Raw genomic sequence first — 27,966 nt, 5'->3', positions numbered from 1 at the left:
AGAGGAAAAGCTTTCAGCTTTTTGCCACTAAGTATGATGTTGGCTATGGGTTTGTCGTATATGGCCTTTATTACATTGAAGTACTTACTCATTTTATTGAGACTTTTTTTCATGAATATATGTTAAGTTCTGTCAAATGCTTTTTCAGCTTCTATTTAGACAATCATGTGGCTTTTATCCTTTTTTTCTTTATCTGGTGTGTGATGTTGAGTGACTTATGAATAGTGTACCATCCTTGCATCCCTGGAATAAATCCCCCTTAGTCATGATGGATGACTTTTCTGATATATTTTTGGATTCAGTTTGCTAATATTCTGCTTTTGTAGATTTTTGTATATATGTTCATCAGGAATATTGGTCTATAATTTTCTTTCTTTGTGGTGGCTTTGTCTGGTTTTGATATTAGTGTGATGCTGGCTGTATAGAGTGAGTTTGCAAGTATTCCCTCTTCCATTTTTTGGAGCAGTTTTAGAGGACAGGTATCAATTCTTTGTTAAATGTTTGTTAGAAATTGGCTGTGAAGCCATCTCGACCTGGTGTTTTGGTTTTGGGGACCACCTTTTTGATTACCAGTTTGATTTCATTGATAGTAATTTTCCTGTTCAGACTTTTGTTTCTTCTTGGGTCTTGGAAAGTTGTATTTTTCTAGGAATTTGTCCATTTCTTCTAGGTTGTCCAATTTATTGACATATAATTTGTCATAGTATTTTCTATTAAATTTTTGTGTTTCAGTGCATACATTGTGATTATTCCTTCTTCACTTCTGATTCTTCTTATGTTGTGTATATTCATTTTTCTCCTGGAAAGTCTGATATATGTACTGCTATGCCTGCTTTTTTCTCCCTATTATTTACATGGAATGTCTTTTTCCATCCCTTCACTTTTAGTCTGTGTAAGTCTTTGGATCTGAAATGAAATTAATCTCCTGTAGGCAGCATATAGATGGTTCTTGTTTATCCGTTCTCCACTCAATGTCTTGTGATTGATTCATTCAGTCCATTTTCATTTAAGATGATTTTTGATAGATATGTACTTACTGCTATTTTATTTTCTGCTCTTTTTCATATCTCCTCTCTGTTCCTTTCTTCCTGTGTTATACTCTTGTCTTGTCATTAATAGTTTTCTTTAGTGTTGTAATTATTTTTCTCTCTCTTTTAAATTTATGTATTTGTATATTTATTGTAGACCAAAATATTGTGGTTACCTCAGTCTGTATTTAATTTGTTCAAAGTATCAAGGATAATTTGTTTTATAAAGAAACTAATAGGAATGAAAAACACACTGATGAAATGGCTAACACGCTGAAGAGAATAATTAATTGAAATGAGAAATTTATCTTCAAGGCATGCTAAGCAGGCTCAAATGCTCACAGTTTTCTTTAAAAAAGCTATTTATAGCCCCATACCCAACCCAAGTAATGTATGTTCATGTCCTGGGCATGTTCGTACCGCACCCACAAAAAAAAGGCACCTTAGGGTCTACTGTGTAGTCTGAGAATCAGAATTCAAAGGCCAGTTCTGCCCCTTATTTGTGCTATAAGCTCAGTGGAGTTTTTAACATCCTTGGGACTTCAGTTTCTCTAATTTTTAAAATGGGAAAAGTATGTCCACTTATTTCATATCTGGTAGATTGAGGCAATAAATATAGAGGCATAGGAATAGTACCTCTCATATAAATGTTCAATAAATGTAAACATTAACATTTTACAATTTTTGAACAATTTTCATCATACCTCATCTTACGTGTTAATGCAGATTAAGCATACATTAGTATCCTCTGGGAAATAAAAAGTGCATCCCAATTATGTAGCCATTGTTAAGTCATTCAGTTAATTATTTTATAATAGGTATAAATCATTGTTATTTTACCAATTCCCTATTTGATTTCTCTTTTGAGATTTTCACATTATCGCCATGATGTAGTCAATTACAAACATCCTTCCAGCATTTGCAGAGGAAGGTATCTGGAGTTGTAATGTTTAACAGATAACATGTTTTAGTAGTCCAAGTCCTGGATGGAATGTGAGAAATTTAAGCATCCATTTTAATATATTATTGTGTTTTTTGGATTTTGGGAAAATCAAACTTAACAAAATATAGTATATAAATAGTAAAAGAATTTAAATCCTCTTTGGATGTTCTATGGGCAAATTTTGGAGCATGAATGCAATAAATATTTTGAAACAGGGACAGGTAAACTTGTTCTGTAGTGAATAGAGTACATATTTTGGAGTCTCCAATCTATTCAGTCTCTGGTTCAACTATTCACCTCTGACTTTAATGTGAAAGCAGCCATAGATAACATGTAAATGAATGAGAACAGCAGTGTTCCAGTAAGAAGACTGTATTTATTGACATTGAGTTTTGGAATTTCATATAATTGTCCTGTGTTCTTTTGATTTTGTTAACCATTTAAAAATGTGAAATTCTTCTTTAGCTCACAAACCACACAAAATGGCTGGCTGGCTGTATTTGACCCACAAACCATAGCTTGCTAACCCCTTTTCTTTTTTAAAAATATTTTTTTATTAAGATATGATTGATATACACTCTTATGAAGGTTTCACATGAAAAAACAATGGTTATTGCATTTACCCATATTATCAAGTCCCCACCCATACCCCAATGCAGTCACTATCCAACTGTCCAGCAAGTTGCCAGAGATGTCCCTTCTCTGTAATACACTGTTCTCCCCGTGATCCCCCACACCGTGTGTACTAAACAGAATACACCTCAGTCCCCTTCTCCCTTTCTCCCCACCCACAATTCCACACCCCTCCCCTTTCATAACCACTAGTTCATTCTTTTGTCACCCCCTTTTCTATAAACACTAAGGAACCTGAGATGCAAAGAGATTAAGTAATGTGACTGAGGTCCTCTGGTGGTGGACAAAGAAGCCAGTGTCCAGAACTTGGATGCCTTGGCTTCAGAACATGCTCCTTGCCCCATGTGAGCAGCACCCCTGGGCATGCATTTGTGGGCCCTACCACTGTGCAGGTGAGGGTAGCACACATGGGGCACATTTGGAACAAAGTGGCCACTTCACCTGGTAGGAAGGAGCCCAGAGGAGGGAGAGGCATGGAAAGGAGGCTGTGAAATGGTAGCCAGAGCTCACAGTGACATTTAATGTAACAGCAACAGAGGAGGGGCAGGACTTAAGTTAGGGAAATCATGTAATTTAGATAAAAGTGCTGGAACTTCATCTTATTTCCAAGTTGGCATAGTGTTCATCTCGCTGCTTTCAAATCCTTTACTGGCATGATGAGGGTGGGTGTCGGGGAGTAAAGGAGAGCATTTCAGGCAAGGTAGACATTGCTGGAAAGAACAAAGATGTTTGGTTCATTCAGTCTGAGTATCCATGTCTCCTACTGTTTCTCTATGTCTCTATGTCAATTCCTGTCCATCATCCATCCATCCATCCATATGTATGTATGTATATATGTGGAATCTGTAAAGAAACCTCTGTTAGAATTAACAAAAATTCAAATTGTGGGAAGGTTCATGTTGGCTGTTTCCCCTCTACCTGCTCTGCAGGCCTACTTTTGCTGCCTGTAAACAAACGATAACTATCAGCTGTTCAGCCATGTGCGCTTTTCCTTTTACAATTAGGCAGGCAGTCCTGTTTGCATGAACCACACAGTGTGTTAATGAACGTGAGTGTCTTCTGTAAACTGTGACAAGTATTTAGTGGGTGGGAGAAGGTATTAGTGCAGGTCTGGGCTGTTGTGCTCTAACTCCAGCCCAACTGAGAAGGAGGGCCTCATCCTGCTTTCTCTTGACTCTCAGGCAAGGAATTGACCTTCCTACTTTTTTGTTCTTGTTTGTTTTTCTTTGGATTATCTGCCCAGGAAAGCAAGAATCAAGAACAGCTCAGTCAGTTGAACCTGAATCTCACTTGATCCTAGATCCCAAGCCCAGAATCGAGTTTGGTCTTGGGTGGGGAGTGGGCTGCCCAGGCCAGAACAGAATTGAGTACCTGGAGGGTGTGATGTGGGAGAAGGAGGAGATGAGGAAAGGGGACCCTTGGCGGAAGCTCTCACAGTGCCCCTATGTGGACACCGGCTGTGTCTCCAGTGGTGGCTTTCTTTGGGCAAACAAGTTCCTTTCTGACAATGTGAACACTACTGGAAGGGTGAAAGAAGGTGACTGATAATACGACACCATATGCCTCACCAGATAACTGTTGTTGCCAGGACTCCTTCAGCCTCTACTGCAGAAAGGGAAGTTTAATGTTCTTCTTTGGGGTGGGGGCATGTAGTTCTGAAGGGTCAGATGCCAGGGTGGGAGTGGTGGGATGCCTCTGGTCTCGGGGTATCAGGGATGAAGTTAGCATTGATTGAGCACCTACTGCAACCTCACACTCGGCTGGGCTCTTTGCAAGAAGTAGATTTTCCACAGACCCTTGGAAGCGATACTCCTACCTGTGGCGTGTAGGTGAACAGATGGGCTAAGATGAGTAGAGGTACTTTGTGAAGGGAGTCTAGCCCTCCTTTTAACTGGTGAGATGTCTTTCCTTATAGTCTAAGAGGAAAAGGAAGTTCTAAGAGGTGGGAAATAAAAGAAGTGTACAACGGGGTCTCTATCCAGTGCAGAGGAAAGGAGGAAGAGCATTTATTAAGCAGTTAGTATATTCCAGGTATCCGTGAGCAACTTAGATCTCTATTTAGTCCTTATGATGAGTCTGTGGTATGTCATTTCTGTCGTGTACATAAGAACACACATGTTCTGAGAAGGTAAATCATTTCTTCAATGTCACAAAATAAGCAGTAGAGCTGGAAAGGGAATCTAGATTGTCTGACTCTGGAAAAGATATTGGCCAACAGAAGTAACCAGAGCTGTCAGTTGAGATGAGAGAGAGAATCACAGGAATGGGTAAAAAGTTCAATAACTCATTTAAAAAAAACAATCACCAACAAGAGAAGGGAAGAGGTAGCTATAGATGGAACTCATATAAATAAAGCAGATTGATATTTGTGGCAAAGGGTAGATAGGCAAGTCCTCCACTTATTGGTCCCAGAAGCTGCATAAAATATTGGAAATACAGGCATGAGCTACTTTCTCTACTTTGTGCTCACAGAAGCACATTATGGTCTTATCACCATCACCAAGGATGCAATTAATGTGGAGTAAACATGCACGAGACTGGTGGGCATGGGACCTGCTTCTGTGAGGAGATGAGCCTGGAGGGAGCTGGACTTGCCCATCAGGCAGGACCCTGCTCTGGGGTGGGTCAGGATATGGGGAACACAGGGCATGGGTGATGCAGTGAGCAGTGGGACATCCCAGACAGCTGGATTTCAGTGTTTAGAATGGGAACCTCCTACAGTGCATGAGAATGGGCAGGCGGAAAGCTGCTGATCTCTGGAGGCAGGCAATGGTGTGGACATAAAAAAGCTCCTGCCCATGTTTGTGGTCATTACTGCCTTTTAGGGCCCTCTTATTCCTTGGTAAAACAGAAAATTTGCTGTGTGCCTTCCTGACCCCACACTATGGACACACACATCAAAAGGATCAGGAATTGTGGTTTAAGTGCAAGTTCCTGATTTCCGTACAGACTCACCACATGAAATCCCATAATCAGTTCTTTCATACATTAAGGTTTGAGAAACGTGAAGAGGAATATACATCAGTGCTTTAGAAAGTACTCATATTAACATAGGCATATTCATCAAGTACGAAAGTATCATTTATTAAAATTCCAGTTATTTGTTAGGTCTTGAGCTAGCCACTTTAAGTGTGTTAGTTGATGTGATTTTTAAAATAAAGCACATGTTGAGACAATGGTTATCTCTACAACACGCATGAGAGGTCTGAATCCAGGAAGCTGAGAAGATTGCAAGATTATCTAGCTAAGAAATGGTAGAGCCAGGATGTAAACGCAGGTGTCCTGATGTAGGGAGATAGTCTGGGCTGGTAAGAGACTCGGGGTAGGTGAGATCAGAAACATATTGTGCAGTCCTCAGTGTATCTTTGGTATAGTGCAGTCTATGGCCAGTTTCTTTTTGGGGTGAAAGAGCAAAACAACAGCAAGAAAAAGAGAGGACCTTGCATTTTTACTACTTCTGTCTGCTGGAGCACAGCGACCCACGGGACTAGAGCATGTGACCCAGCCAGCTCCTTTGGATTGGGTGAAGAGCTGTGGCTCTCATCTGGTACTAGCATTGCCGCTCGTGCACTGATAAGCTGGAGGGTGTGGGACCAAGCTGCTTCTTTGGCCAACCACTTTACAAATATCCAGTCACCTGCTCACCTACGGTTGAATCAAAAGCTTTTTCTAAAATACTCAAAGCAATTCTACTTTCTCATAAGATGGCCAGGCAAGTCTTTCTGGTTTGTTTTTCCTTTATTCCACTTCTGTTATTGGTCAAGGAGGTCCATAAGTGACTTCTGGGAGACTAATGCTTTTATTTCCAGGCTGTGGGATCAGGCTTGGATTTGCATTAGGTGGCTTCCGCTGATCTCAGTGCTGTCGCCCTCATGTCAGACAGGGAGAGCGATGAGGTTTCTGCGGGAAGCGGCCCATTTTCTTTAATCATTTTCCTCTTTGCCAACATCAGTGGAGCCGGGCAGCTGGATGGGGAAAGCATCTTGCATGATGTGCTGGGTGGGCGTGGGGTTTGGGCTGGGGGTGTTGTGGCTAAGGAGACAGCTGGAGTGTAGTGTAGAGGATGTTTATAATTTGAGGGCGGATGTGTTCCTCTCTCTGAAAGCGTGCAGTAATGAGAAGTGCAGTAATGAGAAGTAATGAGAAGTCTGCCTTCATAGACTCTGCAGTAAGAGAGAGGCGGCTTCTTTGTGGATGAATGTGAGAAGGATACAGGATGTTAGACCAGCCCCCATAGGTCAGGGGTGCCGATGTGGGTGACTTTGGACAGAACGTTCCATCTGACCAGGCAGTAGGAAATATTTATTGCACTTTTAACCTAGGGCGGTTGCTTTCAGACTATTGCAATGGGGACCTTTCAAGCTGAAGGAAGCAAAAACAAGGACATGCAAACAGAACAGAGAGATACCCTCAAAGGAGAACAGACCAGACTCCAAGATCTGTGCCTTGTATGGAAAGGTACAGCTCTTCCTGAATTCCATCTTTCTGATGTGCCAACTAAGACACGGATGTCAGCCTCCTCCCTCTTGAAAGGAAAAAATTTCTAGTTGTCTATAATGTCACCTTTAGCCAATCACACCTCTCCATGGCCCCTAAGATAGCTTGCCCACTCCTCCCCCTCCTCACCCCTTATAAGCCACCACTTCCCTGACCCAGTGTGACTTCCCTGGCCTGTGATAGCCAGACCATGGAACATCACCTGGGAATTTGCGTTCAAATAAACTACCTGGCCCTTTGTTGCCTCTCTTCACCTGCTTATTTCAGCCAGAATTTATCTTACAGAACCTACTTGGAGATTCCTGAAACTGCGTTTCTGCCATCGCTGACCTAAGGTGGCTGTAGAGCAAGAGAACTGGACAGAGGCTGCAACAAATTATATGGTTCACCTCGCTGTTATTAGAACAGAGAATGTTCAAACTATCTGGGACATGCAGTCACCTTCTGGGCCTAGCGCCCTTAAGTAGTTTACCCAGTGTTCACTGGCATTCATTCTTGCTATCGTTGCCTGTGCCCAAGCGAAACTCACCTTCCATTTAAGGTTCATCTTTTCAAGGAGAGAATATTGATCAATGTTCCTTCTCCCGTGGAGCACACACAAGTACACAAAAGCTAGCAAGAAAAGTTCTTGCCTTCTCTGGTAAAAACGACCTCTGCTGCTTTAGCCTTTATTCTGAGAACTTCTGTTACATTCATTTAGTCTTAATGGTGGTTTTTTGAATATTTCTTTATATTATTTTAAAGTAGGGTGATGAAATTGGACAAAATATGTCAATAAAGACCTGATGAATAGAGTTTAGTGGAAGATTTACTTTTCACTTCTTGAATGTGATGCTCCTTTTTCATGGACCAGGAAATAAGCCTTTATGGGAAGCTTAGGTGTAGTTGTTGTCTTTGACGCTGGTGCTGTCCCCTTTTCAGGAGTGTAAGAAGCACCTGGCAGGCTTGAGGACTTGTGGTCTGGGCAGCTTGATCACTAAACTCACCGCAAATGAAGAACTGACTGAGACTGACGGTGCCCTGGTACATGATGAAGGTGAAGTCTGGGTCATGGGGAGTAACGTGGGGAGGAGGCTAGCCACTTAGGGTAAATGTACTTTTCAATGGGAGTTAACTTAGGGAGTGAGAGTTATTTGCTATTTGTTGACATATATTACCCCCTGCCTTTTTTTATTCATAGGTTGGATCAGGAGTACAGAAGATGCTGTGGACTATTCAGACATAACTGAGGTAGAGGAAGACGAAAGCCAAAGGTGTCAGCAGACAACGGGGAGCTTGCAGCCCCCTTTGCAACTCAGGTGATTGTTTGGTGTCCTCTGTAGAGAATACCAGAATACTATCCCGCTATATAGTCCAGTTTGTTTCTTTCTTTGTGTGCTTTCTGCCGTTGTTCCTGCTCTCTGTGCCTTTTCTGATTCTATCCCTTTGTCAGCTCAGTTCCAAGTAGCTGCTCTCCTTTTGTGTTCCGAGGCAGTGTTACCATACTCAGGCTTTTAGTCCTCATGCAGATTATTTCCAAACTTGTGGTGAATGCCAAGTAAAGATGATAATGCTTTTTTCCTTATCGTCTGGTATTTGAGTACCTACTGTGTTCATAGCACTGTTGTAGATGCTATTTAAACTCACTTTGCCCTCAAGCAATTGGTAGTTCAAGGAGGATTAATATGTATGATAACCTATAAACAAGCACACCCATTTCTTGGCTCATCTTCTCTTAATTACTCACCAGCTCTATGCTGACAGTGCAGTTAATGCATGCACACACCATAGGTTTTTCTCCTGGGTGTAAGGTACTACCTTATAGAATCAGAATGTCAGAACTGGAAGAGTTCTTAGTGATTATTTTCTTTTCACCTCATCATAGATAAGGAAAACTTGAACTTGAGAGAACTTTAATAATGTGGAACTTTATTAAAAGTTTATAGTCAGCTAGCTGCAACCTTGAATAATTCAACAACTCAGTGCATTAGACACTTTTGGAATACCTGATATGTGCTGTGTAACTAATAGACAGTATGAAACGAAGATAAAAAAAATCCATTTCAGATTCTGAATTCAGTTCCATTGTCTGGAACCTATAACTACCATCATAGTCCACTCTTTCCACTGCCCTTTGCTACCTGTCACTGCTTGACACTTTCATATGAAGTTTTTTATTTGTTGTCCACCTTTTTGAATTACATTTCAGGGTCAGTTAATGGATTTGAGTGCTTCCTATATAAAGAGATGAATTGTACCACATACACAAGTAGTAACCCAGCAAAATAGAAGATACAGGTCTTACTTCACAGGGAAATTAGGGAAGATGGGGTAGACAATGCAAAGCATAATTACTCCTAATAAGAAGACAGAAGTCAGCTAAAAGCTCATAGTTCTGTATGGAGTGTTATATTTAGTTTTGATAGCCTTCCAGAATAGCTAAGTTAAAAGTAGCATAACTATTGTTTTGAGGCCCCTGACTGAGTCTAAAGGAGAAGTCATAGTAGCTCTGATTTTTAGAGAATATTTTAATTTCAGGTTTAGGTTTATTTCTCTAGGGAAGATACGGAAGAGCATAGTGGTGGTTTCCTGTTGGGTTTTATGAGCTGAACACCTAGGAAAGAAGAATGTTAAATTTCATAAATCTCTATTCTGAGTTCTCTTGATCTCTCAGGATACCTTTGTCTCTGCCCTTAACTTCCTCCTTCCATGGCATTGGCCCCTTCCCATAGCCTGATTTATATGGGTGCTTCTTTGGAATAACTGGAATTGCATGGAACTCATTAGAAAATGCTTCATGGAGGTGAATATTGACCAAAGTATTGAAAGACAAGGTTTGGTGGAGAAGAGGCAGCAGAGCATTTGGTTTGGAGACATGGCTTGTCTAAAATGTTTGGAGATAGAATAGTTTGGGGGGAATTGGCCAGCGGGTTTTCTTGAAAGGAGTGGAAAACATACTGCCAAATAGCAAGTCCCCAGGGTAGAAGAATTTGACAGCATCTTCTTGGAAATAGAAAAAGTGTGTTTGAGGGGTAGGAAATTGATGAAGGAGACAGGAGATTAAAATCATAGGTTGGTAAAATGAAGATAGAAGTGGTATTGATAGTAAGAAAATGTAATTTAAAAGAATATTTCAGTGATATGCAATTACATATCTGAGTGAAAAGGTTATTTATTTAATTTTTTTATTTTTCATTTAGTATCATTAATGTACAATTACATGAAGAACATTATGTTTACTAGGCTCCCCCCTTCATCAAGTCCCCCCAACAAAACCCCATTACAGTCACTGTCCATCAGCATACTAAGATGCTGTAGAATCACTAGTTGTCTTCTCTGGGTTGCAGAGCCCTCCCTGTGCCTCCCTCGACATTATACATGCTAATTTTAATGCCCCCTTACTTTTTCCCAGCCCTTATCCTTCCCTTCCCGCCTACCCTCCCTAGTCCTTTCCCTTTGGTAAGTGTTAGTCCATTCTTGAATTCTGTGAATCTGCTGATGTTTTGTTAATTCAGTTTTTCTGTTTTTATACTCCACATTTGAGTGAAATCATTTGGTACTTGTGTTTCCCCACCTGGCTAATTTCTCTGAGCATAATATCCTGTAGCCCCATCTGTGTTGTTACAAATGGTAGGATTCGTTTTCTTCTTAATATTCTTCTATGTGGAATATTTCTTCTATATTATTCCATTGTGTATATGTACCACGTCTTCTTTATCCACTCATCTACTGATGGACACTTAGGTTACTTCCATTTCTTAGTTATTGTAAATACTGCTGCCATAAACATAGGGGTGCATCTGTCTTTTACAAACTAGGTTACTGTATTAGGGTAAATTCTTAGCAATAGAATTCCTGGGTCAAATGGTATTTCTACTTTGAGCTTTCAGAGGAACCTCCGTATTGCTTTCCACAATGGTTGAACTAATTTACATTCCCACCAGCAGTGCCCCTTTCCCCACAACCTCGCCAACATTTGTTGTTCTTTGTGTTTTGGGTGGTGGCGATCTTTGCTGGTGTGAGGTGATACCTCATTGTGGTTTTAATTTGCATTTCTCTGATGATTAGCGATGTGGAGCATCTTTACATGTGTCTGTTGGTCGTCTGAATTTCTTCTTTGGAGAAGTGTCTGTTCAGATCTTGTGCCAATATTTAATTGGATTATTTGCCTTTTATTTGTCGAGGTGCACGAGCTCTTTATATATTTTGAATGTCAATCCTTTATCAGATCTGTCATTTATGAATATATTCTCCCAAACTGTAGGACACCTTTGTGTTATCTTAATGGTGTCCTTTGCTGTACAGAAGCTTTTCGGCTTGATATAGTCAGACTTGTTCTTTGCTTTTGTTTCCCTTGCCTGGGGAGATATGTTCATGAAGAAGTCGCTCATATTTATGTCCAGTAGATTTTTGCCTATGTTTTTTTCTAAGAGTTTTATGGTTTTATGACTTACATTCAGGTCTTTGATCCATTTTGAAGTTACTTTTGTGTATGGGATTACAAAATGATCCAGTTTCATTCTCTTACATGTAGCTCTCCAGTTTTGCCGGCTCCAACTGTTGAAGAGGCTGTTGTTTCCCCATTGTATGTCCATGGCTCCTTTATCATATATTAATTGACCATATATGTTTGAGTTAATATCTGGGCTCTCTATTCTGTTCCACAGGTTTGTGGCTCTGTTCTTGTGCCAGTACCAAGATGTCCTGATTACTGTGGCTTTGTAGTAGAGCTTGAAGTTGGGGTGCGAGATTCCACCCACTTTGATCTTCCTTCTCATGGTTGCTTAGGCGATTTGGGGTCTTTTGTGGTTCTCTATGAATTCTGGAACTATTTGTTCGAGTTCATTGAAGAATGTTGTTGGTAATTTGATGGGGATTGCAGCAAATCTGTATATTGCTTTGGGTAGGATGGCCATTTTGACTATATTAATTCTTCCTATCCAAGAGCATGGGATGAGTTTCCATTTTTTAGTGTCCCCTTTAATTTCACTATAGAATGTCCTGTAGTTTTCAGGTATAGGTCTTTCACTTCCTTGGTTAGGTTTATTTCTAGGTATTTTATTCTTTTGATGCCATTGTGAATGCAATTGTTTTCCTGATTTCTCTATTAGTTCATTGTTAGTGTACAGGAAAGTCACAGATTCCTGTGTGTGTATTTTGTATCCTGCAACTTTGCTGAATTCCAATATTGGTTCTAGTAGTTTTGGAGTGGAATCTTTAGGGTTTTTTTGTACAATATCATGTCATCTGCAAATAGTGACAGTTTAACTTTTCTTTACCAATCTGGATACCTGTATTTCTTTGTTTTGTCTAACAGCCATGGCTAGGACCTCCAGTACTATGTTGAATGACAGTGGGGATAGTGGGCATCCCTGTCTTGTTCCTGATCTCAGGGGAAAAACTTTCAACTTCTCACTGTTCAGTATGAGGTTAGCTGTGGGTTTATCATATATGGTCTTTATTATTTTGAGGTACTTGCTGTCTGTAACCATTTTGCTGAGAGTTTTTATCATGAATGGATGTTGAATTTTGTCAAATGCTTTTTCAGCATCTATGCAGATGATCATGTGGTTTTTGTACTTCTTCTTGTTTATGTGGTGGATGATGTTGATTGATTTTCGAATGTTGTTCCATCCTTGCATCCCTGGGATGAATCCCACTTGGTCATGGTATATGACCCTCTTGATGTATTTTTGAATTCAGTTTGCTAATATTTTGTTGAGTATTTTTGCAACTGTGTTCATCAGGGGTACTGGTCTGCAATTTTCTTTTTTGGTGGGGTCTTTGTGTGGAATGGTTTTATAATGATGCTGGCTTCATAGAATGAGTTTGGAAGTATTCCCTCTTCTATTTTATGGAAAACTTTAAGGAGAATGGGTATTATGTCTTCTCTGTATGTCTGATGAAATTCTGAGGTAAATCCATCTGGCCCGAGGGTTTTGTTCTTTGGTAGTTTTCTGATTACCACTTCAATTTTGCTGCTGGTGATTGGTCTGTTTAGATTTTCTGTTTCTTTCTGGGTCAGTCTTGGAAGGTTGTATTTTTCTAAGAAGTCCATTTCTTCTAGGTTTTCCTGCTTGTTAGCATAAAGGTTTTCATAGTATTCTCTAATAATTCTTTGTATTTCTGTGGTGTCTGCCATGATTTTTTCTTTCTCGTTTCTGATTCTATAGATGTGTGCTGATTCTCTTTTTCCCTTAGTAAGTCTGGCTAGAGGCTTAACTGTTTTGTTTATTTTCTCAAAGAACCAGCTCTTGGATTCATTGATTTTTGCTATTGTTTTATTATCAATTTTATTTATTTCTTCTCTGATCTTAATTATGTCCCTCCTTCTGCTGACTTTAGGCCTCATTTGTTCTTTTTCCCATTTCGATAATTTTGACTTTAGATTATTCTTTTGGGATTTGATCTTCCTTCTTTAAATTTGTCTGGATTTCTATATACTTTCCTTTTAATACTGTTTTCACTGTGTCCCACATAAGGTGGTCTTTGTGTTGTTGATATCATTTGTTTCCATATATTGCTTGTTCCCTATTTTAATTTGGTCATTGATACATTGTTTATGACCATGTTAAACATCCATGTGTTTGTGAGCCTTTTTGTTTTCTTTGTACAATTTATTTCTAGTTTTATACCTGTGTGGTCTGAAAAGTTGGTTGGTAGTATTTCAACCATTTTGAATTTACTGAGGCTCTTTTTGTGGCCTGGTATGTGGTCTATTTTGGAGAATGTTCCATGTGCACTTGAGAAGAATGTGTATACTGTTGCTTTTGGATGTAGAGTTCTGTAGATGTCTATTAGTTCCATCTTTTCTAGTGTGTTGCTCAGAGCCTGTTTGTCCTTACTTATTTTCTGACTGGTGGATCTATCCTTTGAAGTGAGTGGTGTGTTTAAGTCTCCTAAAATGAATGCATTGCTTTCTATTTCCTCCTTTAATTCTGTTAGTATTTGTTTCACATATGCTGATGCTCCTGTATTCGGTGCATATATATTTATAATGGTTATATCCTCCTGTTGGACAGACCCATTTATCATTATGTAATGTCCTTCTTTATCTATTGTTACTTTCTTTGTTTTGAAGTCTTACTTTCTCTGATACAAGTACTGTGACACCTACTTTTTTCTCTCTGTTGTTTGCAAGGAATATCTTTTTCCATCCCTTGACTTTTAGTCTGTGCATGTCTTTGGGTTTGAGGTGAGTCTCTTGTAAACAGCATATGGATGGGTCTTGCATTTTTTATCCATTCTATTACTCTGTGTCTTTTGATAGGTGCATTCAGTGCATTTACATTAAGGGTAATTTTTGACATGTATATATTTATTGACATTGCAGGCTTTAGATTCGTGGTTACCAAATGTTCGAGGTTAGCTTTTTTATTATCTTACAGTCTAACTTGCTTATTGAGCTATTACAAACACTGTCTGATGTTTCTTTTCTTCTCTCCCTTCTTATTCCTCCTTCTCCATTCTTTTCATGTTGGGTGTTTTATTCTGTGACCTTTTGTGTTCCTTTGACTGCTTTTGTGAGTAGTTGATTTTATTTTTTGCCATTAGTTAGTATTTGGTTGGTCTGCTTTCTTTGCTGTGGTTATATTTTCTCTGGTTACATTTGTTTAGGTTTAGGAGTGCTCCCATCTAGAACAATCCCTCTAAAATACCCTGTAGAGTTGTTTTTTGGGAGGCAAATTCCCTCAACTTTTACTTGTTGGGGAATTGTTAAACCCTCCTTCATATTTAAAGGATAATTGTGCTGGATACAGTATCCTTGGTTCAAGGCCCTTCTGTTTCATTGTATTGACTATACAATGCCATTCTCTTCTGGCCTGTAAGGTTATCTGTTGAGAAGTCTGATGATAGTCTGATGGGTTTTCCTTTGTAGGTGACCTTTGTCCTCTCTCTAGCTGCCTATAAAACTCTGTCCTTGTCCTGTGCACCCTTGCCAGTATTTATTATTGTCTTATGGACATTGGCCATCCTAACTGGTGTGAGGTGATATCTGATTGTGGTTTTAATTTGCATTTCCCTGATGATTAGCCATCTGGAGTTTCTTTTCAAGTACCTGTTAGCAATTTGAATTTCTTCTTTGAAGATGTGTCTGTTCAGATCCTCTGCCCATTTTTTAATCAGGTTATTTGTTTTTTTGTGTGAGGCATGTGAGTTTTTATATATTTTTTATGTTAACCCCTTGTCTGATAAGTTGTTTATGAATATATTCTCCTGTATTGTAGGATGTCTTGTTGCCCTGTTGCTGGTGTCCTTTGCTGTACTGAAGCTTTTGTTTTGATGAACTTCCACTTTTCCATTTTTGATTTTGTTTCCCTTGCCCAAGGAGATGTGTTCAGGAAAAATTGCTCATGTTTATGTTCAAGAGATTTTTGTCTATGTTTACTTCTGAGCTTTATGGTTTCATGTCTTACATTCAGGTCTTTGATCCATTTTGAGTTATCTTTGTATATGGAGTTAGGCAGTAATCCAGTTTCATTCTCTTAAATGTAGCTGTCCAGTTTTGCCAACACCAGTTGTTGAAGAGGCTGTCATTTCCCTATTGTATATAGGCAGCTCCTTTATTGCATATTAATTAGCAATATATGTGTGGCTTTGTATGAGGGCTCTCTGTTTTGTTCTGTTAATCTATGGGTTTGTTCTTGTATGAGTTCCAAATTGTCCTGATTATTGTGGCTCTGTAGTAGAGCTTTAAGTTAGTGAGCGTAATCCCCCCTACTTTGGTCTTCCCTCTCAGTATTGTTATGGCTTTTAGGGGTCTTTTGTGCTTCCATATGAATTTTAGAACTCTTTGTTCTACTTCTTTGAAGAATACTATTGGTATTTTGTTCGGGATTGAGTTGAATCTGTAGATTCCTTTAGGTAGGATGTCCATTTTGACAACATTAATTCTTCCTACCCATGCACATGGGATACATTTCCATTTATTGGTGTCTTTAATTTTTCTCAATGAGTGTCTTGTAGTTTTCAGGATATAGGTCTTTGATCTCCTTGGTTAGGTTATTTCTTATGTTTTTTATTCCTTTTGATTCAATTGTAAGTAGAGTTGTTTTCTTGATTTCTCTTTCTACTAGTTCATCGTTAGTAAATAGGAATGCCACAGATTTCTTTGTATTAATTTTGTATTCTGCAGCTTTGCTGCATTCAGTTATTGGTCATAGTACTTTTTGGTGGAGTCTTTAGGATTTTATGTGAAGTATCATATCATCTACATACAATGACAGTTTAACTTCCTCTTTACCAATCTGGATGCCTTTTATTTCTTTGTTGTCTGATTGCTGTGGCTAGGACCTGCAGAGCTATGTTGCATAAAAGTGGGAAGAGTGGGTATCCTTGTCTTGTTTTCTTACTTAGAGGAGAAGCTTTCAGCTCTTCACTGTTAAGTATGATGTTGGATGTGGGTTTGTCATATATGGACTTCATTATGTTGAGGTACTTGCTTTCTATACCCTTTTTGCTGAGACTTTTTATCATGAATGGATGTTGAATTTTGTTGAATGCTTTTTTAGCATCTATTGAAATGATCATGTGAATTTTGCCCTTCTTTCGTTTATGTGTATGATGTTAATGAATTTTTGAATATTGTGCCATCCCTGCATCCCTGGAAGAAATCCCATTTGCTCATGATATATGATCTTTTTGATATATTTTTGAATTTGGTTTGCTAATATTTTGTGGAGTATTTTTGCATTTATGTTCATCAGAGATATTGTTCTATAACTTTCTTTTTTTGTGGTGTCTTTGTCTGGTATTGGTACTAAAGTGAAGCTGGCCTTACAGATGGAGTTTGGAAGTATTCCCTCCTCTTCTACTTTTTGGAAAACCTTAAGGATGATGGGTATTAGGTCTTCTCTAAGTGTTTGATAAAATTCAGTGTAGGGGTTTTGTTCTTAGGTAGGTTTTTTATTACAAGTTTAATTTTGTTGCTGGTAATTGGTCTGTTCAGATTTTCTGTTTCTTTCTGGGTCAGATTTGGAAGGTTGCATTTTTCTAGAAAGTTGTCCATTTCTTTTAGGTTACCAGTTTGTTAGCATATAATTTTTCATAGTATTCTCTAATAATTTGTTGTATTTCTGAGGTGTCCATAGCGATTTTTAGTTTCTCATTTCTGATTCGTTTTATGTGTGTATAGAATCTCTTTTTTTCTTGATAAGTGTGGCTAAGGTGTTATATGTTTGTTAATATTCTCGAAGTACCAGTTCCTGGTTTCATTGATTCTTTCTATTGTTTTATTCTACTCAATTCTATTTACTCCTGCTCTGATTATTATTATGTCCCTCCATCTACTGACTTTGGGCCTCATTTGTTCTTTTTCTAGTTTCATTAATTGTGAGTTTAGACTATTCATTTGGGATTATTCTTGTTTCTTGCAGTAAGCCTGTATTGCTATGTACTTTCCTCTTAAAACTGCCTTTGCTGCATCCCACAGATTTTGAACTATTGAGTTATTGTTTTCATTTGTCTTCATGTAGAGTGAAAAGGTATTTTGGTAGAAGAACATGGTACAATTGTAGAGGTTATAAGTCAGGGCAAGGCATATATATATGGGTTTAATCTCAAAAAAAGGTGATTTTTGAGAAAGGAAATGGAAACTATAGAGAAATAAAAGTGTTCAAGACCAAGTTTTGAGTGATGCCTGTGGCTAAAGGACAGTGAAAAGCACAACCAACTGGAGAAAGTGGACAAGAAATGTGTCAGACTTAGGAGGTGAGAAAAGAAAAAGTGCAGTCTCAAGGAAAGTGACAGAAGTATGTTAAATTGAATTACGAGATTAAACAGGGCAAAATAACAAATAAAGCAAGATTTGATCAGGACAAGGATCAAAGGGTTTTAAACAGTTCTTGGGAACTCCCTAAGTTCCTGTATGATGTATACATAATGGAACAGCATTTGTCAATGTTATTTCCTTCTAAATGCAGAAGGTACATCTTCCCTGCGTGTTCTTAGGGATCTGCATAGAGCTTCATTTGATGCTTTAAATTCTTGAGTGATGAGGGAACAACTGACTGTTGTGTGACATTCTGAATACTGAGCTTACCTTCTTGGTATTATTAGATTATGTTGAAGATGACTTTGATGCTGGTTGTGAAGACATAGATTGCAAGTTAATGCCTCCTCCACCTTCACCTTCAGGACATATGAAGAAGGATAAAGACCAAAATGCTATTACCTGTGGTAGGTAGTTTGTTTTTATTGATGGCGCAAGTTTGATTCAAAAGTCAAGAATTTTGGTGTGCACATAGGGGACTATAAAGCTGCTAGGACAGGATACAACTTCCCAAAGTGATTCATACAAATTTCTGTATTAAAGAGAAGCTTTACTTTTAAAACATGTGGCAGCAGTATCTTAACATGCACTCAAGAAGAGGTAGTTTAAACTGGTCAGTGGTACTCAAATCTGGCTGCCCATCAGAATCACCCTAGGTCTTTAAAAAAATACGGATTTCTGACTCTTCATCCCTGGAGAGTCTTAATTCAGAAGATGTGGGATAGAGCTCAGGAATTTCAAAAAGTACAGTATCCCAAAGTAATTTGTGATGCAACTCATTTGGATACTAGTATTTGAAAACTACCTGTTTAGATGATTGTCTTTAAAATAAATTAAATGGGGGAAGGCACTCTAGAATGTGTATAAATAATATAGAGCCAATAGCCTGATTCAGAGATTACAAAGGCAGAGTCCTCATTGATCATCTCACCTCTTCCTCAGTCTGCAATAGTAGTAACCCTGTAATATGCTAGAATTTGGGGAAGAGCAGTGTCTTTGATCTCCTGTATTTTGATGCTTATGTTAACCTAAACTACTTCTATTAGAATTTTAAGCCATTTCCTTTTTAGTCTGTGGGCTAAACAGCAGCTATAATTTTATGTCATAGATTTTATTTTATGCTAAATAACTTCATTGTTATCCTAAGGCCTTAAAAATATTCTTCACCGTATGGGTCTCTGAACCAGACATGATAAGGGCTGACTGATGTAAAAATGTATAATTTTGGGCACATTCATTTAACCTAATGTATTTACAGGAAGTAGTAAATGTAGTAAAGTGTTTGTTCTCTTTAATCACAAACCTAGGGTACCAGGGACAAGGTGAGATGTGGATAGTGGAAGATAATGAATTGGAATGAGTGTTTTCTGATGCATTCTAGTAATCTCGGTTCTTGGAACTATATCCCCTGCCACTGAGCCATGCATATAAGCCTAGATTGGGGGTTGTTGACTGAATTTGAGGAAATAATGCTCACACCTGTATGCCAAAGGGGTTTCTCTTTCTTGTTGCAGTGTCTGAGGATGGAGAAGGCAGCATCTTGCCCTCCATCATTGTCCCTTCCTCTTTGGCCTCAGAGAAAGGGGACTTCAGTAGTTCCTCTGACTCAGAAATTGAGATGGGACCTCAGGAAGTAACACAGGCAGAATCTGAGAACAGAAAACTGACCCTACCTTTGGCTGGGATTATACAGTATGATGCCAAGAAGCTGTTGCCAAGTGTCACAGAACTTTTCCCAGAATTTCTACCTGGAAAGGTACTTTCTGTCTAGAATGCCCACATTGCAAATCACTGACTTCTTCTAAATACTGAGATCTGTTGTTAAGGTACTGAATATAGAATGGCTTCCTTATTCTTAAAATCTAAAGGTGTCCTTATCCAAGGACATTATAGTAAGTCTTTTTTTAAGTTGCATGCATTGATAGCACAAGTGATTTATATAGTTCTCATTAGAAATCGTTCTTGTTGTCTTAGAAGAATTAGTCCAAATTACTAAGGAATACTTTCTTTGCTTTTTTGGAAGAGGTTATAAATCTGAGTTTAGTGTTCCTTGATCTTTTATCCACAGTTGAGTAGACCCCTCAAAGTTTCCAGACCCTGATGTTGCTGTTTTTGTGTCTGGCGTTTGAGTTTCTGATGCAGTAATGTGTTCTGTGTGCTAGGTGTTACGCTTCCTACATCTTTTTGGGCCAGGGAAGAACGTCCCACCTGTTTGCTGGAGTGCTTGGAGAAAGAGGAAAAAGAAGCACCATGATCTGATACAAGAAGAGCAGATCCAGGAGGTGGAGTGTTCAGTAGAATCAGAAACCAAACAGAAGTCTTGTGGAACTATGACTATGCTCCACCACCACCTCCAAAGCAGTATCTCTCTGGTGATGAAGTAGACAAAATAGGGACCTGCGATTAAGACCTAGGAGGGGAACAAATGAGTTCCCCCTAGCATATGTCTAAATTAGAAATAACACCTTAGTAGGCAGAGTACTGTGGTGATTACAAGTAATCATGAGTTCAGTCCCAGTGGCTATCTCTTCCTTTTTGTAATAAAAAAGTACTGGGGGCTGGAAGATGGTGATATGTAAACTGGGGAATAGGAGAGTTTGAATGATAAGCACAGTGTGCCATGATATACCTGTTGTTTATATTCTAACTCCAGTTCTATTCAAGAATCATCCTTATGGCTCTTTTAACTTGCTCTCCTGCCTATATTCTTAGGACATCTGGGATCAGGAAATCCTCTTCCCCTTCCACTACTTTGTTTTGTTACAGATCACGATGATGGCTCCTGTGGAGTCCAAATTTTCCCAGTCAACTGGAGATATAGATAAAGTGACAGATATCAAACCAAAAGAGGCTGAGTGGCGTTACGGGCCTGCCCGACTGTGGTATGATATGCTGGGTGTCCCTGAAGATGGCAGTGGGTTTGACTATGGCATGAAACTGAGAAAGATGGAACATGAACCTGTGATAAAAAATAGAATGATGGAGGTAAGCAACACTAGTATGTAAGAATGGAATCAATGTGCCCAGGGCCCTATCAGTTTTATTTTACTTTCCAACTAGGAAGATAATGGGCAGGGTTTCGTTGGTGAAAGATGTGGGTGTCTAAGCCTTTTGTCTGGTAAGGTGTATCATCCTGGCATCTGGGTCCCATTGTAAGGATTTTAATTGTGAAATGAGTGCTGTGCTAGGAGTGGTCCTCCATTTTTGGATGGTTCTCTCAAGTCAAGAACCACATGTGATGTACGTAATATGGGATTTGGGCTGAAAACTTTGACCAGTGACCATTCAGGGATTTGCTGTTCCTTCCGTACTTATGCAGGACTTTAGGAAGCTTGAGGAAAGCGATGGCACTGATCTTCTGGCTGATGAAAACTTCCTGATGGTGACACAGCTGCATTGGGAGGATATCATCTATGATGGAGAGGATGTCAAACCGAAAGGGACAAAACCTCAGCGTGCAAGCCTGGCAGGCTGGCTTCTGTCCAGCATGACGCCGAATGCCATGGCTTACAACGTTCAGCAAGGTTTGTTTCTATGCTGGCTGTGTCCAGCACACTGCCCTTCATCTCAGTCATCCTAATTGGGCTTAGCTGTAATCTTTGCTGCTGCTGAGTCAGGGCAGTGAAATGGTTTGGATCTGAGCCTTGATTCTAGTCTGTAATACATTTTTTTGCACTGTTATTAATGAGCTGGGATTCTCATTAGATGAATGTGAAAACCATTTTGAAATTAAAGATCTTTCTGAGCTATAATAATTCTTTATATGGTTCACTTTGTTTCCAAAACTCCTTTAACTTTATCATTCAGAATTTGCCTTCTTTCTCTTTAAACATGCCAAAAAAGGTATATTAATATTTAGTGGAGAAAACTTGGAAAATATGTTGTCAAAAGTCCCTGGTCATCCTACCATCCAAAGAGTATTGACTATTAACTTTCTTATATACTTTGTTTTCAGTTCTCTGTCTTGTGTGTGTGTATGTAGTAGCTGGGCTCATCTCTATAGATACAGTTTTTAACTAAGTATTCTATGTTCTAAGTTCTTCATAAATGTTTAATGACATGTAAAACTCATTTTAAACATAAAGCATATGAAGTGGCATACTTGATACCCTGCTTGTGTAAGTGGGGAAGAAAAGCACTCTATATAAACACAGAAAGCTGACTAAAAGCAAATACACTATAGGTGTCAAAGTGGTTATTCTGGTTTGTAAGATCACAGGTAGCTGACTAAAAGCAAATACACTATGGATGTCAAAGTGGTTATTATGTTTTGTAAGATCACAGGTAGCTGACTAAAAGCAAATACACTATGGGTGTCAAAGTGGCTATTCTGGTTTGTAAGATCACAGATAGCTGACTAAAAGCAAATACACTATGGGTGTCAAAGTGGTTATTCTGGTTTTTAAGATCACAGATAGTTTCAGTTTTCTTTATACCTTTATGTATTTTCCAGATTTTCAGTTAACATGGATTACATATATAATGTGGAAGAAAAACAAAAATGTCTTAATTTTTAAATCTAAGAAATTATTTTTTTCCTTCCTCACACACTTTATTGGTTGCACAGTATTCTTACATGGATGATTTTATAAACTACAGCAATAATTGTATTTTTAATATATTTTACTACCATTTATAGTTACAATATTTTGCCATATCATTTATTACCAAAATTTAACTGATTTCTTATTAAGCATATGGCTTTTAAATTTTGACACATTAAAGTTATTGGAAGGAGCATTTTTTTCTGAAACATTTTTTAAAGTGAGAAATACACTGTGTCCAGTAGGTTTCCTTTCAGTAGCCACATAAGTAATTCTTCTAACATTTGTTCCTTTTCCCTCTGCTTGAATCATGATTGAAAGGGGCATAAGTGTTTTGTCTATTGCTGAGTTTTTCTTCCTGTTTTGACTAGGTTTTGCAGCCGCCCTGGATGATGACAAGCCTTGGTATTCCATTTTCCCCATTGACAATGAGGAGCTGGTATATGGACGCTGGGAGGACAATATCATTTGTGATGCCCAGGCCATGCCCCGACTGTTGGAGCCTCCTGTTTTGACACTTGATCCCAATGATGAGAATCTCATTTTGGGTATGGTACTGTAAGGCCTGTTTTATAATTGACAGCTTGCTGTTAATGTCAAGAGGCAGGAGGAAATGTGTAGGTCATGACTAGAATCTTCTCTGTAGCAGTTTGAGAGAGCAAACGGTGGCTGTTAATTTCTAATATTTGTGTATCATTTAGGGAAAACTTGTAATGTAGGAAAGTTGGAAAGTAGTACCTTTGAGATGTCCTGAGTGTGTTTGGTGAGAGTGAATCATGGACTAGAAGTGGTTTGGAGTGGGATGAGAGATCTGGTTAGGAAGTACAAAGGTACTTGGATAAAAGGTGAATCTTAGGGATAGCACCTCCAGAGTGATTTTGATTTCATCCTTAGAAATTCCTGAAGAGAAGGAAGAAGCCACCTCTAACTCCTCCTGTAAGGAGAATAAGAAGGAATCATCTCTGAAGAAGAGTCGAATTCTCTTAGGGAAAACAGGTGTCATCAAGGAGGAACAACAGCAGGTCTGTGAAGGGAAAAAGGGACTTAGTGTTTAGAACAAAGAAAGGTAATGCAGAAGGGTAGTCTGACTAGGGCTTGTTTGATGACATGTCATTTAGAACATGTGTCAGCCAGAAGTGAAAGATCCATGGAATCTCTCCAATGATGAATATTACTACCCCAAGCAACAGGGTCTTAGAGGCACTTTTGGAGGAAATATTATCCAGGTAAAAGCATTTTTTCTGTGGTGGATGGGAATCACTGCTTTGTTCTGCTGGAGAATAGAGGTTAATCTTACCTAAGCTAGAGTGAGTATTTAATTATAACTTTTGTATCTCTTGCCTTAGCACTCAATTCCTGCTGTGGAGTTACAGCAGCCCTTCTTTCCCACCCACATGGGGCCCCTCAAACTCCGGCAGTTCCATCACCCATCTCTGAAGAAGTATTCCTTTGGGGCACTATCTGAGCAAGCTCCTCATTCAGTCCAGCCCTTGCTAAAGCACATCAAAAAGAAGGCTAAGGTATGATTGAATTCTGGTTAGAAAGAAACAGCCATAAATTACATTGGAGTACAAATTGGGGAAATGCACTGGATATTAGGTGATATTAGGAAATTATTTACTTTCTTAGATGTCATAGAATGTTACTGTGGTTATTTAGGAGACTGTCCCTATTTTTAGGAGATGTGAGCAAGAATACTTCATGGCTGAAGTGCTCTGATGATCGCAATTTTCAGAAATGGTTCTGCAGAACCCATAGGAGATTGTTATAGATAAAACAAATACAGCAAAATATAAACAGTTACATCTAGGTGGTGAGATGATAAGTGTTCATAGTTTTCGCTTTATTATAATGTTTCAAAATTTTTGTGATGAAATGAAAGAAAAGGCAAGTTGAGGTAGTGTTTGGTGTCAGTGTCTCAGAATGAACAGCATCAGTCTGTAGTTTCACTTACCCTATCAGGAGCTGGACTATATATATTCTCTTTATCCTGGGCAGATGAGAGAACAGGAGAGGCAAGCTTCAGGTGGTGGAGAGATGTTTTTTATGCGCACACCTCAGGACCTCACAGGCAAAGATGGAGATCTCATTCTTGCAGAATACAGTGAGGAAAATGGACCATTAATGATGCAGGTTGGAATGGCAACCAAGATAAAAAATTACTCTAAGTGGGTGAGTCTACTCAGAATATCTTTGTTGTTAATATAGCTAGTCAGATGTCCAGTGATAATCTGTAAATATGTATTTGTCTTAGTTATACTATAGATTTCTTAGAAAAAAGGAATGGTATCTTACAGGTAGTAATACTAGTAAAGTGTCAGTCATACTCATGGAATATTTTGTGTAGGTTTATTGATTATATTCCATGATAATAAGTGAGTCTGCTGTGTTCCTTATAGAAACCTGAAAACGACCCTGGAGCCCCTGATTGTAAATATGGAGAAACTGTTTACTGTCATTCATCTCCTTTTCTGGGATCTCTCCATCCTGGCCAATTACTGCAGGTGAGGAATTCTTTCCTGTTGTATCGTTGTGATAAAGAAGTTGATAGATGAGCTATCAGCCCAGAGGGAACCAATTTTAGTTCATTGAGGTACTAATCTTACATCAAATGTGGAGAAGATCAGTATAATCCAGGAGTGGTTGTAATCCAAAAATTTTTTGATCTTTTTATTAAAATTGGCTTCTAATTATGTTATTCATAAGCTGAATTTAAAGTAGTTTTTTGAAAATGCACACTGGTAAATCCAGAAACATCTGGGTGGCAAAGGAAAGTCAACCTGGGATTAGTAATAATAGTTAATTCATAAATGTTTAATTTGGATGTGTCTAAGTGGTATGTTTTGACTGTATTAGTTGTGGTCATTTTGAGTATTGAACCACACCTAAACTGTGCTATTTAAAGTCCACAACCGTAGTAAAATGTTTTTTCTTCCTTCTTTGATGGCTGTAGAAAGGCCCTCTGGTAACCTAGCTTTCACACATTTTGTTACAAGGAAATAGAGAGGTCCACAAATGATGTGAGGAAATCTCTAGCACTTGCCTACCTTGTTTTTCTGCCGCTTATTTTCTCTTGGCAATGTTAACCATTTTCCCTGCTCTTGTACCTTGTGAGTTCCATTATTACTGTTCGTATTCTCTCAAAGCATATGCAAAGTCTATTTTTCTTTATCCTTTACATCTATAGTCCATTTTCCAACAGATTTTGAGTATTATCTTTATTCTATTACTGGCATTTTTCTTCCTGTAACTTCCTGTTGAGATGTTCTATGAATCCATCCCCTTCTTTTGTGGCTACCTTTGTAGTTTCTGAAAAATCCTGTTTTATCTTCTTCTGTAATTCTTTTTCTTTCTGTATTTCACAATTAGAATTTTGTTTGCACAGTCTTATATTGAAGATCCTCTTTCTTCTTGTCCACAACTCTGATTTTCTCGGAAGTCTTTCCTTAGATGCATAGGTTTCTTGTGACAGTTGATTCCCATGTGGCTGCTACTTAAGTACAAAATGTTTCTCTCTTCTATGTTTTATTTGTCTTCTCTAGCACATATTCGACCTTATTAGCTTTTATTGTTTTATTTTTAAATTTCTTTAACAAATGTTCTGATCTCATCTGTATTATGTCAGGGGCTAGGGTAGTAGTATAGTACTTGTTTATCAGATGACTTCCATATATAATCTTTTTAGCAATCCTGTGAGGTATAAGCATTTTAAGTATCTGTTTTGTAGATGGCAGAAAGTTAAGCTCAGGGATATTAAATAACTTACCTGACATCATAATAGTGAGTAGCAGAGCCAGTGTCATGACTCCAAATCCTGTAGTTTCCCCTCTACTGACTCTTAAAGATTGCCAGTGGATAAAAACTTAACCTGTCCAATCCCCCTTGATATTCCATATTATAATTTGTTTATATTACTGGATGGATTTTAGGTGGCATAATCGGGACAAGAGCAGACAAGCTTGATTATCCTTTCTCATTAGTTGACCAAATTTCTTAGGGCTTCTCTGTATATAATTTGGGGTTTTTCCTTCTGTTTTAGGCATTTGAGAACAACCTTTTTCGTGCCCCTATTTACCTTCATAAGATGCCAGAAACTGACTTTCTTATCATTCGGACAAGACAAGGTTACTATATTCGGGAATTAGTGGATATTTTTGTGGTTGGCCAGCAGTGCCCCTTGTTTGAAGTTCCTAGGCCTAACTCCAAAAGGGCGAATACACACATTCGAGACTTTCTGCAGGTAAGAATGAGAGGATGAGGAGGTCAGGATGCACATAAAAGGGTATATGAATTTGGGGGCACATCAAGAAAGAGCAAAATACACAGGGGCTTAGCAGGGGAAGGGGCCCTGGTAAGGGCTTTTATTATTTGTCAGATAAAAAACATTTGGTTTATTGGGCAGGTTTTTATTTACCGCCTCTTCTGGAAGAGTAAAGATCGGCCACGGCGGATCCGAATGGAAGATATAAAAAAAGCCTTTCCTTCCCATTCAGAAAGCAGCGTCCGGAAGAGGCTAAAGTTCTGCGCTGACTTCAAACGCACAGGTCATCAGTTGTGACTGATTATTTGTCCTCTCTGCCTCTTTCCAAGAAAGGAATTAGGGATTTCTGTTAAAGGATAAGTGTACAGCTAACAAAATGGAAAAAGAAATTGTTAGTCATCTAAAGGAGAAGATAGAAAATCTTCGAATTGTGGAGGGTCTGATTGCTTTTTGATTTTGCCTGCCAGGAAATTCAGTGATTGTTGGATGTCTTATTTGAGATGTAGGAAAACCTAGCAGTGGTTTTCTTGACCAGTCAGGCTGTCTTTGGCCAGGCCTCATACCTTTTAGGACATTGCCTGGTTCGGTCTTTGTTTGATATCCCTGTTGCTGTCAATGAAAGGGCCTTTGTGAATTCAGAATGTTTTCATTCTCTTATCTTTTATAGGGATGGACTCAAACTGGTGGGTGCTGAAATCTGATTTTCGTTTACCAACTGAAGAGGAGATCAGAGCTATGGTGTCTCCAGAGCAGTGCTGTGCTTATTATAGCATGATAGCTGCTGAGCAGCGACTAAAGGTGAACACCTTCCTCTTAGGCACTGCTTATGCCTAAGGGTTTTTTCAGAGAGACAAAGATGAAGACCATTTTCACTGGCTTAGAAGTGATGGTGATTTAGATTATTACCAATTATTTAAAAATTCATGTTGTATGAGGTACAGTTCTGAGGAAAACTACAGTTTAGCTGCATATCAGTGGGAAGGGTTGGTGAGGGACTTAGGGCATATTTTTTGCTGTGCAAATCCATTTGGGCGGTGACTTTAATCTTGTTCTTTACAAGACAATCACGTAAGCAGGGAAGTATTTCTCAGTTGTTTTCCACAGCCTTAAGGGTGGGCAGAGATGATCATTTTGGTGCTGGACATGTAGTTGAGAGAAGCACAGAAGTATTCTTATCAGGCCCAAATAGAAGAGATCTAACTGATGTGTGATGGCACAACTCTGTCCCACTGAATTAATGAGTCTGAGTTAATGAGCATCTGTATTTAGCTCCCTCATGGGCCGTAACTATCCATTTATCAGCTGATCAG

At 38.7% G+C, this 27,966-nt stretch overlaps 1 protein-coding gene across 1 annotated transcript in view; it reads left to right on the top strand.

Annotated features, from left to right (window-relative positions):
- The first annotated feature begins 6,476 nt into the window (after nt 1-6,476).
- The window catches only part of LOC130682320 (transcription initiation factor TFIID subunit 1-like), a 154,065-nt gene continuing 132,575 nt past the window's right edge, over nt 6,477-27,966 (top strand). The window contains 19 exon segments of the mRNA XM_057496703.1: nt 6,477-6,596; nt 8,023-8,137; nt 8,282-8,382; nt 8,384-8,399; nt 18,139-18,258; nt 19,366-19,607; nt 20,014-20,167; nt 20,170-20,231; nt 20,618-20,836; nt 21,171-21,375; nt 22,767-22,943; nt 23,290-23,417; nt 23,514-23,621; nt 23,742-23,915; nt 24,394-24,567; nt 24,795-24,899; nt 26,435-26,635; nt 26,798-26,939; nt 27,324-27,454. Coding sequence (XP_057352686.1) covers nt 6,477-6,596; nt 8,023-8,137; nt 8,282-8,382; nt 8,384-8,399; nt 18,139-18,258; nt 19,366-19,607; nt 20,014-20,167; nt 20,170-20,231; nt 20,618-20,836; nt 21,171-21,375; nt 22,767-22,943; nt 23,290-23,417; nt 23,514-23,621; nt 23,742-23,915; nt 24,394-24,567; nt 24,795-24,899; nt 26,435-26,635; nt 26,798-26,939; nt 27,324-27,454 — 2,694 coding nt within the window.

The sequence above is a fragment of the Manis pentadactyla genome, assembly GCF_030020395.1.
Source record: "Manis pentadactyla isolate mManPen7 chromosome Y unlocalized genomic scaffold, mManPen7.hap1 SUPER_Y_unloc_5, whole genome shotgun sequence".
NCBI classification, from domain to species: domain Eukaryota; kingdom Metazoa; phylum Chordata; class Mammalia; order Pholidota; family Manidae; genus Manis; species Manis pentadactyla.
The sequence above is the reverse complement of the archived record's forward strand: the minus strand, read 5'-3'. Positions and strand labels throughout refer to the sequence as shown.